General features: G+C 35.6%; 1 protein-coding gene across 2 annotated transcripts; it reads left to right on the top strand.

The window, feature by feature from the left end:
• The first annotated feature begins 8527 nt into the window (after positions 1-8527).
• LOC129887179 (ribonucleoside-diphosphate reductase small chain A) lies at positions 8528-15844 on the top strand. Of its 2 annotated transcripts, none has more exons than XM_055962163.1 (10): positions 8528-8863; positions 11745-11905; positions 12830-12878; positions 13016-13142; positions 13622-13687; positions 13803-13919; positions 14091-14253; positions 14342-14412; positions 14843-14984; positions 15616-15844. In XM_055962163.1, the coding sequence occupies exons 1-9, from the start codon at positions 8713-8715 to the stop codon at positions 14955-14957; spliced, it is 1020 nt and encodes a 339-aa protein (XP_055818138.1). In that variant the 5' UTR covers positions 8528-8712; the 3' UTR covers positions 14958-14984; positions 15616-15844. The 2 variants fall into 2 exon arrangements, with proteins under 2 accessions (XP_055818138.1, XP_055818139.1); XM_055962164.1 differs by having other exon boundaries at positions 15605-15844.
• The last annotated feature ends 386 nt before the right edge of the window (positions 15845-16230 follow it).

The raw sequence follows: 16230 nt of genomic DNA, 5'->3' as shown, positions 1-16230 counted from the left end.
CTGTTCTGCTTCCTTTCTCCTATTATCTTTGTTCTCCTCTTTACCTTCTATTTGTTGTTTTGCCAATTTAATTCACAACAAGCTTTTGCCAATTTAATTTACAACAATAATATCATTTTTTAATTATTGTTTTTCTCGTAAGTAATACTATATAATATCATTAAATTAATGAACTTTCAAAGGCATTGTCTAGGGGGACTACGTCACCACTTACGTTCATGATGGCTAAATAATACTTCCTTAGTCTCAAATTATTTATAGGGTGTGTTTGGTACGAAGGAAAATATTTTTCAATTTTCTCATGTTTGGTTAGTTTAAATATTTTAAAAAATATTTTTCAAATCAACTTATTTTCCTCAAATTTAAGGAAAATGATTTCCTTTTAAAAAGTAAAGAAAATATTTTTCAAAATTATTTTGAACCTCACACCTCAACTTCACATCTTAATTTAAGTCTTAGATATCGATTCTCGATATTAATCTTGGATCTCGGCAGGGTCGAGGACTGGGATCGGATCTTGGATCGGGGTCTCGAATTGGGTTTGGGGTCAGTTCTTAGGTCAGGTGTTGGGAGTCGGGTCTTAAGTCGAGATCTTATTCAGGTCTCGGGAGAGGCCCGGGGTTGGGGTAGGGATCGGGTCAGGGTTGGAATCGGGGTCGAATCACGAGTTGATGTTAGGGTCGAATCTTGGGTCAGAGTTGAGGTTGGATCTCGGGTGGGGGTTAGGTGGAATCTCGAATTGGGTGTCGAGAGTTGAGTCTTGGATCAGGGTCGGTTGTCGAATTGGGTGTCGGAAGTCAGGTCTCAGGTTAGGATCAGGTCTCGGGTTAGGGTCGGGGTCGAGTCTCTGGTCGGGATTCAGGGTTCGAGGTCTCGCATCGGAGTTTTGTGTCAGATATTAGGGGTTAAGCTCGGTTCTCAAGTCGATGTCGAATCTCGAATCGAGTATCGAGGGTCGGGGTTAGGTCTCGGGTCTAGGCCGAGTCGGGATCGAAGGTTGGGGTAGGTCTCTAGTTGGGTGTCGGGGGTCGAGTTTTGGGTTGGGGTCTGGTCTCGTATCAGGGCCGGATCGAGATCAGAGTTGGGGTTGGGTTTAGGTCTCGGGTGGGGGTTAGGTCTTGGGTTGGGTCGGGGTCTCGGATTGGGTGTTCGGGTAGGGGTCGGATCAGATATCGAGGGTCAAGGTCGAGGGGATCTCGGGTAGAGGTCGAATCTCGAGTCGAGTATCAAAAAATATTTTTCGACTCACCAACTACACACGAGAAAATAAGTTAGAAACCAACTTATTTTTAAAAAAAATATTTTTCATAAAAATATTTTCTTTAATACCAAACACACTCATAGTTTATATTTTTACATGCTCTTTCAATAAAGGGAGAAGGCATAAATACCTCCGAACTATACCTGAAATTTCAGCGACACATCTAAACTTAACTAGATCATATTAACCTCCTAAACTATTTTAAATTGAATAAATACACCATAAATGCTGACGTGACATAGAGAGTGCACGCTCTTTTGAAGGCAAGTGAAAAGTGAAAAAATGAGAAAATTTTGATCAATGTTAGACACGTGTTCTTTTTAATTGATTATTTTATAATTAGTTAGTACACATAATTATTGACAATAAAACACACACACATATATATATAGCAATTATTTTTATTTTTTTCTTTGCAAAATATTCTTTCCCTCCTCACTTTAGACTTTTTTTTGGTCTTTCACTGATTTCTTATCTTTTCAATTTTAATTATTTTGAAAAAATTGCGTGTATTTTTTTAAAATAATAATAATATTTTTAAAGTGTCCTTTAATTTAACATTTTTATTTTTTTATGTTTTATTTAATTTTCTTCACATCTTTTGATATTCGACCAAAATTAACTTATTTTAAATATAAGATGTTTGGAATTAAATTAGAAATCAAATTAAAAGGAAAATCAAAGAAAAAAAAGGAGTAAATAAAACCAATAGAAAAAAAAGGAGAAAAAACAATGAATAAAGATAAAAATGAAAAAAAAAAGAAGTTTAAATACAAGGCAGAAAAAAATTAAAAAATTATTTGTATTAACTTAGTTTAAATACAAGACAAAGAAAATAAGAAGATTTTTTTTTAAATATTGTTATTTTTAAAAAAATAAAAAATAAAAAATAATTTACACACGTAGCGAAGTGTGTGTTATACAACGCAATCATGAGACAACTTACCTTGTTGAAAGTATCACATTAGCACAAAGGTGCACAAAAATACAAAAGAAAATGAGTGCAGGAAGGTAATAAGACTCTAGTTAAGTTTAGATGTATCGCTGAAAATTCAACTATAATTCAGGGGTACATGTGTTGTATCTTTTTAATTAAAAAAAAAGGGAGGGATTCTTAAACTATTTTACCTTAAGATATAATTTTATTTTAGTTAAGTATTTACTTTATTTATATGTTATTATGTTTGTAGTTTTCATGAATAATTACTATAAGGATAAAATGGAAAAAAGGTAATTAATTTTGTTTTTTAACTTTTAAAATGAAGTAAATAATTTAAAATAACTACTTTTAGAAATCACAATAAACAATTTTAGACAAGGAAAATATTTTTCAATTATGCCACTAATTTAGTTTACTTTTCTTAAAATTTGAGACAGAGAAAGGAAGAAAACAAGGGTCTCAACGCGATTAAACACTAAACTAACTTCCTAGCAATTTTTCTACTAGAATATTCTGTAATTACTTTGTTGAACTGACTAATCATCTTGTCGATGTTAGGCTCCGAGACTTGAACCTTTTTATTTCTGTCTTTGGATTTTGCTGGAGCACCATAGACAAGAGACTGTCTGCCAGTAGATTCAGGAAGGACCAGAGTGGTAGGTGAGTTCTGATGAGAAGGAGAAGATATGATGATTGAGAGAAAAGTGGTGTTTTTCGATGAAACTTTGACGAAGGCTTATAATGAATGTGCGAGAATACAGTGAATATATGTGCATGTTATAACATAAATAAATATATCTATTTATGAAACAACATACTCACTGCACTCTAATGCACATTTATTATTTTTTCCCTTTTGACATCAGGAAAAGAATATACATGAAACCGTGAAATCAATGTAGAATCACTGAGGACTCATGGTCACTAGAGCAACACTGACACAAACATCACAAGAGTATTAGCCATCTAAATAGAAACAACCACAATCAATCATAGGAAAATCAAGAATTTTAATATCACATATACACAACGTATTAAGCCAAAAACGGCTCTACAGTAAAACAAAAAAAAATCATCCATTGCATGCAACTATTCAACCAAAAATAAGAACCTAGTTCTTAGAATAAAGGAAGAGAGAAGGGATTTAGGACGATTCAGGAGGGGGGAGCTTTTTGGACAATGAGAAGAAGGGTATCAATGCGTTCATTGTGCTCAAGCGGGTGCCTAAGCATATCATCATTCAGCTTTAAGATGGTGGTTTGAAAGACGGAGAACCGAACCTTAAGAATGGACCCTTCAACTGAGAAATTGGCATTATGAGCTTGAGTCTCTGCAAGGTCATTCATCAATTGTGTCATTGAACTTCGAGTCTTAGAATCAGATTCTTTTTATGGCAGGCAGTCATACCTGGTCAATCATCTGACCAGCTTTTCACCGTCTATAGGCACTTCAAAAGAGGCAAACATAATGGTCAACAGAAACCCATATGCCAACCCATGAGTTTAGTAATTTGATGATTTTGAGTTGAATACAACTCCATTTTTGAAATGGTTTTCGCTAATGAGTTTCAAATACTTCAAAAAAAATTGTATAAATTTTTTCAGATTTAGACCCTATTTTTGAAATCGAATTTTTGAGTCATTTTGATCCTTTTACTTGAATTTCATGATTTTGGTGTCGTTAGTTTCGTAATTTGATTGTGAATTATTAATTGGTTAGATTCTTACGATTCGAAGCATCGACGAAAGGGTAAGGTTCAAGTTTTGGTGTAGTCGAGGTCGAGATTAAGGCAAGTGAAACTCTAAACCTTTGTTAGCTTTGTAGGACTCTTGCTACATGCTTTGTGAAGTAATTTGAACTTGGGTCAGGTAAATTTTTGAATCATAAACACACCTAATGTTGATTATCGGGGTTATAAAAAGGAAACTCGATCTAATGAAGTGATACATTTGAGTTGATTGACATAGTTGACTCGGGAATTACATTGTGATATTCTTGATATGAATTATTTATGATATTGGACTTCATTATATTTCCATTGATTGCATGTCACGCCCCGGGAGGGTACCCTAGGCGTGGTCGGCACTCGAAAGCCATTTCTGGCCTTCAAGCGAACCACCTGGTCTAGTCACACATTCATTCAAACACATTCTCTCAGCGGAAGACTCCATCAATGAAGTACTATTCATAATTTAGGGCCGAATGCCAAACAACTATCAAATCAACAACAGTTATGGAAGAACTACTCAAAAGAACAATCCAACATTTCTACACTTCAGTCTATGAAGCCTCTATCAACAATCTAGGAGGTGCCAATGACTAGTCCATGGCTACCAACAATCAAAATAAAGGAAACAACACAAAACTATACAGGAAACTCAACATCCTCCGGAAACTAGGAGGACTCACTAACTAGTTGGGAGTGTGTGGATCTTCAACGGTGCGCCGGTTGATGATCTCTAGTACTTGTCTCTGCATCATGAAACGATGCAGGCCAAATGAGGTCAGTACATGAAATGTACGAGTATGTAAAATGACCGAATGAACAACATCAGAAAGGACCAAATCAACTCGGGAATCTCAACTCAGAAAGAAGTACAACTCAAACAAGCGTCCTAAGTCTAAGCAAGAATATAGTTTAGACGGGACCAAATCACATACAATTCGACTCAACCCGACTCAGAGTACTATCAAGACCTATGTGAGAGTTTCTCTTATCCAACAACCATTATTTATGAGCTAGTGACAGTACAACAAATCGACGTTGTTGCCGCGTCCGTTCATACTTTGCCAGGGTATGAACGAATCAACCAATCATGGATCCAATCCAACCAAGTCCTATAATGTTAGGACAATAATTTTGGGGAAGCATCCGACTTTAACGGTTCAATCCCTCCTACATTTGGCGACGTAGTTATTGGGTTCGAGTATGGACTATACTCTGTCCAATTCGGTGCTCGATACTCCTCCCAAGACTCAATGCTCATAAAACTCCATCCAATCAACTCAATCAAATCATATCGACAAGTCTCATTTAGGACCTTGTCAACTCATCAACTCTATCACAATCAAATATCTCCCAATCATACTATCCGACCGATTCCAATCATATCATTCACGAGTAAATTTAAATATACATTTATGGTATCATACAAACATATCCAACCATTTCTCTATTCATTTAACACATCTTTGGATCTCATCACAACTCCAAGGTTTTAGACCAACAATTTAAAATGAATAACATATTTAAGAGAATTAGCATTTTTGTCATAATCCACATAGTTAAGAAAATCAATAAAGCATGTTTAACAACTCATCTTCATCAACTCATACTAATATGAAGGTTCTTTTTAGAAATTTCTTGACTCAACAACATCAACACAACAAGAATCAAATTAATCGATGACAAGACTCATTTGGACATAAGCTTATCAAGAAACTCCATTCTTATGGACATTTAACGTCAAAGAAAGTATAGGGCACATGGGTGGACTCAACCCATGTTTTGAGTAGCCTTACATACCTTAGTGAAGACTTGAAGAAAACCTTAATGTTGGGTCTTCAATGGGAAACTTGAATTTCTTGAAGCTCTTGATTGAAATCTTTGTTAGAGAAGGATTGAAGAAGAAGAGAGGGATTTCTAGGGCTTTTAGAGAGAGAGAGAGAAGTTAAAAATAATGGTATAAAACGTCCTAAGGCCGTGTATATATAATTTGGAAAAATTCCCAAACTGCCCTTTCTCCAAAATTTCTGGAAAATAGGCTAAAACGCTACTGGCACGATAGTGGCGCATCGCGCCACTGTAGCGCCAAGTCGAATATAGGCTTAAAACCTACACATCGTCTAGTGGCGCATCGCGCCAAGGACCAAACTACTGAGACTATTTTATGGCGTAATAGTGGAGCTTCGCGCCCTTACAGCGCCAAGCCTATATTTTCTGGGTTCTAGAAAATAGGCTTGAAAACCCTGCACATCTCCTAGTGGCACGCCGCGCCAGGGACCAAACTACTGAGGCTTGTTCCTGGCGTGATAGTGGCGCGTCGCGCCACTGCGGCGCCAAGCCCAGATTTTCAGCAGTTGCAACCTAGGCCTGAAATTCCTGCCGTGCTAGTTCGTCTAAGGATCGTCATATCTTTTGACTCCGAACTCCAAAAATTACATTCTTAGTGGCGTTGGAAAGAAAACTCGGCGACCTTTAATTTAATAGGTCATGGGCCACCCATATCATCGTCTTTCAAAAGATAGGGTCGTTAGAAGTCGACCACGTATACGAACTCATCCTAAAACTTAGCCACGATGAATCTTTTGGACTTAGCTTGGTCCTAGGGGTCTTTCGTGAACCCACATCAACTCTAACACTCTTCGATTTCTTAGAGACTCATCCTAACTCATGCATATACTTCACAATAATTGAGTTCGACCCTACACGAATACAAGAAAGGTCCAAATCTTAGGAATTTTTTTTTTTTGGGGGGGGAGGGTGTTACATTGCATGAGCATTTTCATATGCATTGAGTTGAATCTTATCATTGAAGTTCAAATTAATGGTTATGTCGATGGGAACTCGTTCCAGCTAAGGTATGATGAAAGAGAAAAACAAAGAGGATTCGAGGGACGTGCCACGCGTCGTGGTTGTTACTTTATGACAATCGAGGGATGTGCCACGCATCGTGATTGTTACTTTATAATATTTGAGGGACGTTCCACATGCCGTGGTTGATACTAAATAATTATCGAAGGTCGTGCCACACGCCGTGGTGGATGCATGGATGTACATGTATCATTTCATTGGGCACTCATTGCATTGCATTTAATCTGTTTGATTATCTGAGAATTTTCCCATACTATGTGTAATTATGACTGATATTTACACGATACTGTTGATACCTATTTGGCTTGTCTGAATTGTTGAGATGTACTTTGACTTACGTGCTACATGAATTATATATATACTGTTAGACTAGTTTGTTCTACTTGCAGGTTGTAGTCATGGAGGTTCGGGTGGCATGTCGGGAGTACTTGTTTCTATTTAGCTTTACATGTGTTTAGTGTCTTAATTGTTGAGTATCGTGTTGTTTGGTACTCACCCTTTGCTATCTACACTTGGTAGGTTCCGAACTCGGACAGTGATACAGATTCTTTTCCTTCATCCGCGGCTATTTGAGGATACTTGAAAGGTAGTTGTCGACACCGACGATCTCTCTTGTTTCTTTTCATTATGCTTTGTTCTATTCGAGAAATAAAAGCATCGAGCTTGTATTTATCTTTCATTAATGTTGTATTAGAGGCTTGTACATATGAAAACCAGTCCTTTGGGAGTATTTTAGTTGACTAAGACTTCTGCTTTTGTATAATATCTATCCATTTAAATTGTTTTTGCTTTATTTTCCGCAATTATTGGGTCTCAAGCTGACTTGTCCGGTGGAAAAAGACAAGTACGTTCACACTCGGATGCAGATTGTGACAATTACATAAAATACAATCAACCTAACGAACTATGTAACATTTTCAAAATAAAAATAAGGACAAGAGAACACAAATAAGTCTCAAACTATTGATTACTTTCTCATTTTCTTTAATTTTAATCTCAAAACATCTCTCTCACGTAGAGTGTCTCTTAGCAATGAACTAAGTAGACCTATCTTCTCCAACTTCATCAACGTTGGACTGCATGGCAGTCTTCACATTGATGTTTAAAGTAGTGGATCTTTTTCAACTAGGGACCTTCTCTTTGTCAAAAAATCATCTTCCTAGCGAAATAGTAGCATCCACCATTTGCCTAAAAAAATAAATAATCAACAAATAAAATTAAAATATTTGAAATTAAATTAAGTAATCTAATTTTTTTCGCTGTACGAAAGTAACACAAAATCTTACTTCCGACACTATACAATTCCAAAATAAACAACCTGAATTTTCATGAGTCATTCATGTCTTAATCCTACAATAATTTCTGTAGTAATAAATATCGGTTTGTATGGAAAACTTTGATGTTTCGAACACTTGAGAAATGACTAATCTTTCAACAAAATTCGGAGGCAGGATTTTTTTTTTTGAAGATGAACAAAGGCAAATTGGGGTCTGGCCTTGATTTAGGACTCCTATAACGCACTAAGTTAATGTCTTATAGGAATCCATAATTATTAACCGATGTTATAAAGAGACGTTTATTACTTATTTTTTTGTCTAACTTTATTTTTACACTTATTTAGATCCCGTACTCCTCAAACAACGCCGTACACAACGATTTTATGGCACAAATAATGGACACGCCGAGAGAATATGACATTCCACATAATAAAAAAGAATATGACATTCCACATAATAAAAAAGAACATAGTAAGAGGGGAAACTGAAAAGTGAAAGAGAAGTTAGAAGTAACTACCAAAAACCTGTCCGGTTTGTAAATATTGCGGGAGGGTTTTTGTAGGGTTTTTTTCGTAAGCCAAGAAAAAACCTTTAAATTTGTTTACACTCAAAATTAGGATAAGAGGGGAAGTCCAAAAAAATGGGTTCTTTGAGAAATGGAACAGAAATGGTCTTCCATGAAGAAGAAGAACCAATCTTGAAAGAGCAATCCCAAAAGTACTGCACCTTTCCTATTAGATACCCACAACTTTGGGAAATGTACAAGAAAGCACAAGCCAGTTTCTGGACTGGTAATGAATATATTTTGTCCTTCAAAATTTGCTCCTTTTCTCTATATGATGAGTTAGTTATGCAAAATTGTGTAACTTTTATCTGTCCATGATGAGTGTTTTTCCTGTAAAGTTTGTTGCTTAAATGGTTTTCTAGGCTGGTAATGTGTTGTTTGTTTGAAGTCTTGGGGAAAAAAAAACTCCCCCTTTTTTGTGTGTGTTTGTCAATGTCGAAATTTGGTTGTTATATTTGTATATATCTGAATAATTAAGCAAATTTGTGTTTGTTGAGTTATTCATGCCACTTGCATCTATTTGTTTATGATGAGTTTTCCCCTGTAAAGTTTGCTCTGCTTAAATGGCTCCTCTGCTGATGATGTGTATATTTGAAGTTCCAATATTTTTTCAGAAAAAGTCTTCCTTTATTTGTTTTCTCATGTTTTGTTTTTGTATGTTTGTCAGTATTGAAATTTAATTGCATTATTCATCTATATTCTGAGTTGGGCATGTGAAATTGTGAATGTTTACTCTTCGTGTGACTTATTCGTTAATGGTAGGCTTTTTCTCTCTAATATCTGCTGCTTTTAATCTCAGTTATTGTCTTATGATGTGTTTTATCTTTACTGTTTGCTGCTTTTATGAGTTTAATCTCTAGTTCAGAGTTTTTCTTTAAAGTTTCCGTTATTTGTTTATAGTTTTATCTGGCTATGCAAATTGTGTTTATTTAGAGTTTCATTACACTTACTTTTTATGGTGGGGGTTTTTTCCTTAAGTTTGCTTCTTTTTTAGGAGTTTCTCTGAAGTTTTGAGTCCTTTTTTTTCCAGTAAAGTTTCCTGTATTTGTCTATCATTTGAGTTTGATTAGCAAATTTTGTTTATTTACTTCTTCAAGTCACTTATTTGTTTATGGTGAATTTTTCTTCTATGTTTGCTGCTTTACATGAGTGTTTGCTCTTTCCGGAAGAAAGATTTTGTTATATCTATTTTTTCAACACTGTTTAAGGGTTTAAGCTATTTATATTGTTCAATCGTAAATTTTGATAAATTGGGTACTGGAAGCGGGGGAATACTGTAGGATGTTGGCAACCTTTTCTTTGGTGGGACTGCCTGCCTCAGGCCCTAGTTGTCAATGCTATTTTGGAAATTTATATGCATGATATAGAAGTTGGAGAAAGCATCGACTATTAGAACCACACCTAGAGTCTACTGCTGAATGAACCAAGGTGTATCTCGCAAGCAAAAAGAGTAGAACTCATTTGAGAGAACTTTTGATAACCTAGAAATCCCCTGTGATTTAGGTGGTCCAGCCTCAGTTGGCGCAAAGGTTCACTATGGGGAGTATGGCTGCCTGCCCCTCTATCCTCCTTGCACTTAACCACTGAGCCTTAGTCTTTGGTAGGCTTCGAACTCGTGACGTGCACTTATAGCACATCCCGTGTTGTACCTCCTTACCAGTTGAACCAAAGCCTTGGGGACATTCGTTTGAGAGAATATGATTTCCTTGAAAATGGTTTGTGAAGATTCTTTTAAGAATCAAGAAGACAAATAGAATCAAATTAGACGTTCACATGAATTGGTGAAGAAGAGAAGTTTGACAAGCTAAGAAAATCCAAGGAATAGCTAGTGATTGTTAAAAACACAGCTAAGTGCTAACATGATGTAGAAAATATGTCACATAAACCCCTCAATAGTACCATCCCTCCCTCTAAGGGGAAACAAAGGCAATTATAGGCGGGATGACCCTTATTTAATGAGATTATATGAGCAAATGCTTGAACCAAAATATGTGATTGCTATGGAAACTTGTATAATTATAGGTGGGATGTTCAGTACTGATTCTTGTAGTATTGTTCGGGGAGTCGATAAGCTAACTCTTGTAGATATATATATTTGCTAGGAAATAGAATGGAAATATAGATTTTTTCTTTTTAATTGAATTTTGTAAATAGGTCGATTGGGAAAATCAGACTCCCCACCTTGGAATGGAATTGATGTTTATTCTTTTGCAAAGGCCTTAGCAATCCACCGCTTGTTTTATTCTGTTGTTTTTTTTGTTGTTGAATGTATTAAGAATTAGTTCTCTGTTTTCCACAATTTATGTTTTATGTCAAAGGGAGGCCTGGAGCAATAAAGCTTGCGATATTCTTGTTGTATAGCTTGACCTCCGACTCTCCGAACCATCCTAATATCAGGAATAAAAATACACATGCTTATGTATATATTAATGTCCTTCAAGAAGGCTGTGAGTGGGTATAGCTGAAGAAGTGGTAAGACTTTTCAGTTTGGATGTAAGGGATTTCTATTTCCTTCAGAAGGTCCATAATTCACTGCTTTGAAATTTCCAGAGCTGAACTTCATATTTTTTCTGAAGAAGTGTTTTAAATTTCCAGTCTGATATTTGACTTGTTATGAGCACATAAGCTGTAATTCTGGCCCACCTCCCCAGTGATGAATTTTGCATTTTCTTGGTTCGCGAAATTAAATGTATCCCTAATGGATAAAACTAGGAATGACATTATGCAAATGAATTGATCAAGGGCATTTTGCTCTGATATTTAGGGAGATCGAATTTGCCGATTTTCTTTTTTCATTTTGAAACTAGTCATGCTAGAAGCTCATGTTGTTGTTTGTGTTTGTGAAGGCTGTGGTAAATGTTGCTTTAAGTAACTTCTGTAGCTTTTTGGAACTTCACTGGATTGTTATCTCATCCTTTGCATTGATTTTAAAGCTTGTATTCTGCTTACTAATGACTTGATGGCAGTGGTCTGGTCTATCGTTAATCTGTCTTCTGCAGATAAATAGTTTGCTTATTACTGCATATATATGCATCTGGCTTCTTCTGTAGCTGTACCATGTACTGATCTTACATCTGCCTCTTCTCTCTCCAATATATGTGGTACAGCTGAGGAGGTTGACCTCTCTCAGGATTTGCAGCAATGGGAAGCCTTATCTGAATCTGAAAAGCACTTCATCAGTCATGTTTTGGCATTTTTTGCCGCATCAGATGGAATTGTTTTGGAAAATTTGGCTGCTAGGTTTCTGAATGATGTGCAAATTCAAGAGGTGAATTGGCTGACCTCTTTTTTTCATATCTCTAATTTGAAGTAAAAAAAGATCAGAGTAATGCTCCTTCATGTTGAATAATTGTCTGTTTCAAAAGTTCTCCTTTATCTCATTGTCCTTGTTTTTCATGATGAACTTAACAGCTTAGCACTCACGAAGGGTATTATAGGAATAACACATGGTATTTAATATTAATAATCAGTTGTCTTTTGAATAAAGAGCTAATATTGTAGGAATAACACTTCAGACATGTTTTAGTTGGTTCTCCACTGCTAACTCTTCCACTTCTAAATAACTGAAATGAAATAGGATAGTTGAAAAAACATACAGAAAGATTACCTTCAGTGCCTAAGAAGATTATGGGGGATATCACATTCAGTACAACAACAACAACAACAACCCAGTGAAATCCCACAACATGGGGTCTGGAGAGGGTAGAATGTACGCAGACCTTACTCCTACCAAGGTAGGACGGCTGTTTCCTGGAGACCCTCGGCTCAGTAAAAGCATAAATGCATAAAAAAAATGTTAGATAAGAATAGAAAATTAAAAGCTTTATGAGAAAAAGGATATCACATTCAGTAAAACCTGAAAATTTGGAACAATTGGGACAGAGGGTATCTGCATTAATTTGCATATTGTTCTTGTCCTTGATCAATGTATATCACTGGCTGATACAAATAGTTGCCAATAATATGTGAGTGGTTTTGATCGTCAAACAGCTATTGATGCATTTTCTTCAATATTTAACATTCCTTCTTTTAATGGAACTTGTACTAAACACTCATTTTGAGCGCTTTTCTTTCCAAATGCTTAATCATCTGATTATAGGTATTGTTTGGAGGGTGTAATTTAGGTGTTTGACGTTTACAGTTTCTGTACGATGGTTGTGATTTTACAGACAAATCATTCTTCTTTCCGCAGGCACGCGCATTTTATGGTTTTCAAATTGCAATGGAAAATATTCACTCGGGTAAGGTTTCTAACTATTTGTGTGTAGTAAACATGTTTCTTTCCATTTGTCTTAGTAACTTTTTTATCCTCTGTGCTAAGTAAGGGACTTGTGGTATGTACTCTTTTGACATCTGATTAGAGCTTCTCCACTTATAGAGATGTACAGCTTGCTTCTGGAGACTTATATCAAGGACTCAAGGCAGAAAAATATGCTTTTTAATGCAATTGACAGCATTCCTTGCGTCTCACTAAAGGCCAAGTGGGCTTTAAATTGGATACAGAGGTAACGGTTCATCTTTTGCTATATATGGTTGTAACCTTACTGCACTTAATGAAAATACTTAAAGACCCTCAATCTACGTTAGCAATATGAGAAACAATTGTTTTTCCTTAACTATCTGAGACATAGTACCTTATCTATATGAAAAAAAACTATTTGGGACATGGTACCATTGTTTCTCCTTCATTGCCAAACAATCCTCATCTTTCTTTTGCAGTATTGTTATGAAATAATGACTGAATTATCCTTGTTAATAATTTTACTGCTCCAATAGCCGTATTTGCTGTTTTCTTTTTTATTTTCCTTGCTTTTTTCGGGAGGTTGTTTGATAGATTTATATTATTTCGCCTTTCGGTTCCTGAAGCTATGTTTATACAAAAATGATACTGCTATATGCCATTTCAATCTTTAAAAATCTTGAAATGATGATGATGACCTACATTGACCTTTCTAACTGTGCATCTTTTACTTTCTTCGTGCAGTTCCAGCTCATTTGCTGAGAGGCTCGTAGCTTTTGCATGTGTTGAAGGAATTTTCTTTTCAGGAAGGTATGCTGCTGACTCATTGTTTAGTCTGCATGATTCCACTTAGACTTATTATATCTACTGCTTACTATTAGTATTGAAGATTAACATTACATTCTGCAACTTATTTTGTTCACAGCTTTTGTGCTATCTTTTGGCTGAAAAAGAGGGGGTTGATGCCAGGATTGACTTTTTCAAATGAGCTCATTTCTAGGGATGAGGGTCTTCACTGTGACTTTGCTTGCCTTCTATATAGGTAGAATATGTCAAGATGTCATTATTTACTTAGGTAGAAATGTTTCAACTAATACACATTACCCATCCCCCATAATTCCTCTATCTTTTCTTTCTCTCTTCTCAGTAATAGTGGGAGGGAATGGCTTGATAGACATAACTTGATGTGATTTTACTAATTTCTGTTGTCCAGTTTTATGCAAAAGCAATTGACTTGGCAAAAGATTCATCAAATTGTGCATGAAGCTGTTGAAATTGAAACTGAATTTGTCTGTGATGCCCTTCCCTGTGCATTGATTGGCATGAATGCAGAACTAATGAGTCAGTACATAAAGTTTGTTGCTGATCGCCTCCTGGTACTAAATCACTTTACACTTTTTGTTTGAGGATGGATGTAATTAATCTCTTTCCTTGAACTAACAAGTTTGGTTATCTTTACTTCAGGTTGCCTTAGGGTATGACAAGAAGTATAATGTTGAAAACCCTTTTGATTGGATGGAATTTATTTCACTTCAGTAAGTGGTGTTGGATACAAAGTTGGTTCTGACTCTGTTTATGCCTCATCTTTAGAAGTATACCATACATGTAGTGGCTGGAGCAATTTAGATAGGATCTGTGAAGTGATTAAGCAAATTTATGTTTTAACTAAATATGATTATCTGAACGCCACCTTCTTTACTGGGGCCTATGGACTAGTTTTTATGCGGCCAACCCTTAGCGTCAACTGCAGCCTTCAAAACTCGGGGATAATGGGCCTGTCCCTCTACCTTTCTCCATTTAAAAACCAGACTCAGTTGGCATGTCATAGGGCTCGAACCTGTGACCTAAGTCACAAGTCCCGCAACCTTTGCCACTTGAACTAAACCCGGAGGGCTAGTAATATTTCCTCCATGGTCTAATTTGATATAGTGTTTAGAGTTTCTAATTCAGACTTTGACTGTGCAGGGGTAAAGCCAACTTCTTTGAGAGAAGAGTTGGTGACTATCAGAAGGCTTCTGTGATGTCAAGCTTGCAAGACAATGGCAAGAATTTTGAGTTCAAACTGGATGAAGACTTCTAGAGTTTTTCCTCTTTTTCTGCGCCCTTGGTAAGAGGTTTATATCCTCTAAGCATCACCTTGATATTGAAAATGGTATCTTTTTTGTTGTATTATTCATAAAGGATCATATTGTTAATAGTCAATACCTTTTTCTAATCACTTTTAGAAGGGCAACTGATTGCCTTCATGTGAAGAAAAAGTTGTGTATTTGTCAAACATGATAATTTTGGTAGTTATGACTTATGAGTATTGGATGGACTTAGAAAACTACGTGAAACTAGTTGGCCATACACTTGTTGCCTAGTAAGGGTAAATATATTGGAAATCATCTGTAGGTGGATTGGCTCAATCATCATGTGGTTTTCACTTCATGCCCACTTTTAGTTATTGCTTTTTATCCATATCATCATAAATATTCCTTCAGACAAGATATGGGTCAGGAGAAGTGACATTATATCTTCCTTACATGGAATTTTGTTTTTTTCCCTTCATTTTAACGTTAGTATGATTGTGCTAGACTATTCACATATCAGTGTGGTTTCCATTTTTGTAACTTAAATGAATCAGTCCATAGTTTATTTGGTACTATTTGTTTTGTGTATAATTTTTATTTATATTTTTTACAGTGGAAAGTGTTTTATGTCACATCATTATAACAATGTGTTTAGATTTTTTGAAGCTTTAAGGGAACCTACCACAAGGGAAACTATGGCATAATGATCACAAATCTTGGAGATCAAGATTCAAATCCTAACAGAGAAAAATAATTGAATCAATACTCATCTTTCTATTTCAATTTATGTAGCATTGTTTGATTGAGTACGGAATTTTTTAAAACTTGTGATGTAGAACGATTCTTAAACTATTGTGTGAGTGAGTGTCATTATAAATCATTTCATTAAGGTAAATTTTATTAGTTAAAGTTAAATATGGGGGAGAGTGATTTCTTTTCATTTATCAAGTTTTGGTGGGTAAAGTACTCAATACCTGTATAACAAGAAATGCCAGGTAATCAATAAAATAATTAAAATACGTACAAGCTAGCCCGACACTATTGTTATTAAAAAAAATTGAAGCTTTAAGGTGATAGATTTAGACACATGACCACATCCTATTAGAAATGCATTTTCTTGTGTCCACAACTTTGCCACTATATTTGCACATCCACCATTATCTTATGAAGATTTATTTCAGAAAGAAAGGAAAATAGTTCCATGCTTCATCCCACTTGCCAACAGTCAGAATCATCAATTGTGCACACTCCACATGGTGCAAAAAAAAGAAGAAAAAATAT

The sequence above is a fragment of the Solanum dulcamara genome, chromosome 4 (genome assembly GCF_947179165.1).
Source record: "Solanum dulcamara chromosome 4, daSolDulc1.2, whole genome shotgun sequence".
NCBI lineage: Eukaryota > Viridiplantae > Streptophyta > Magnoliopsida > Solanales > Solanaceae > Solanum > Solanum dulcamara.
The sequence above is the reverse complement of the archived record's forward strand: the minus strand, read 5'-3'. Positions and strand labels throughout refer to the sequence as shown.

Excerpts from the sequence above, each read along its gene's own strand:
- LOC129887179 (XM_055962163.1), top strand. The coding sequence starts at position 8,713 with ATGGGTTCTTTGAGAAATGGAACAGAAATGGTCTTCCATGAAGAAGAA. Across the intron at positions 8,864-11,744 it reads ACAAGCCAGTTTCTGGACTG|CTGAGGAGGTTGACCTCTCT; the intron begins GTAATGAATATA and ends TATGTGGTACAG. Across the intron at positions 13,920-14,090 it reads TTTGCTTGCCTTCTATATAG|TTTTATGCAAAAGCAATTGA; the intron begins GTAGAATATGTC and ends TCTGTTGTCCAG.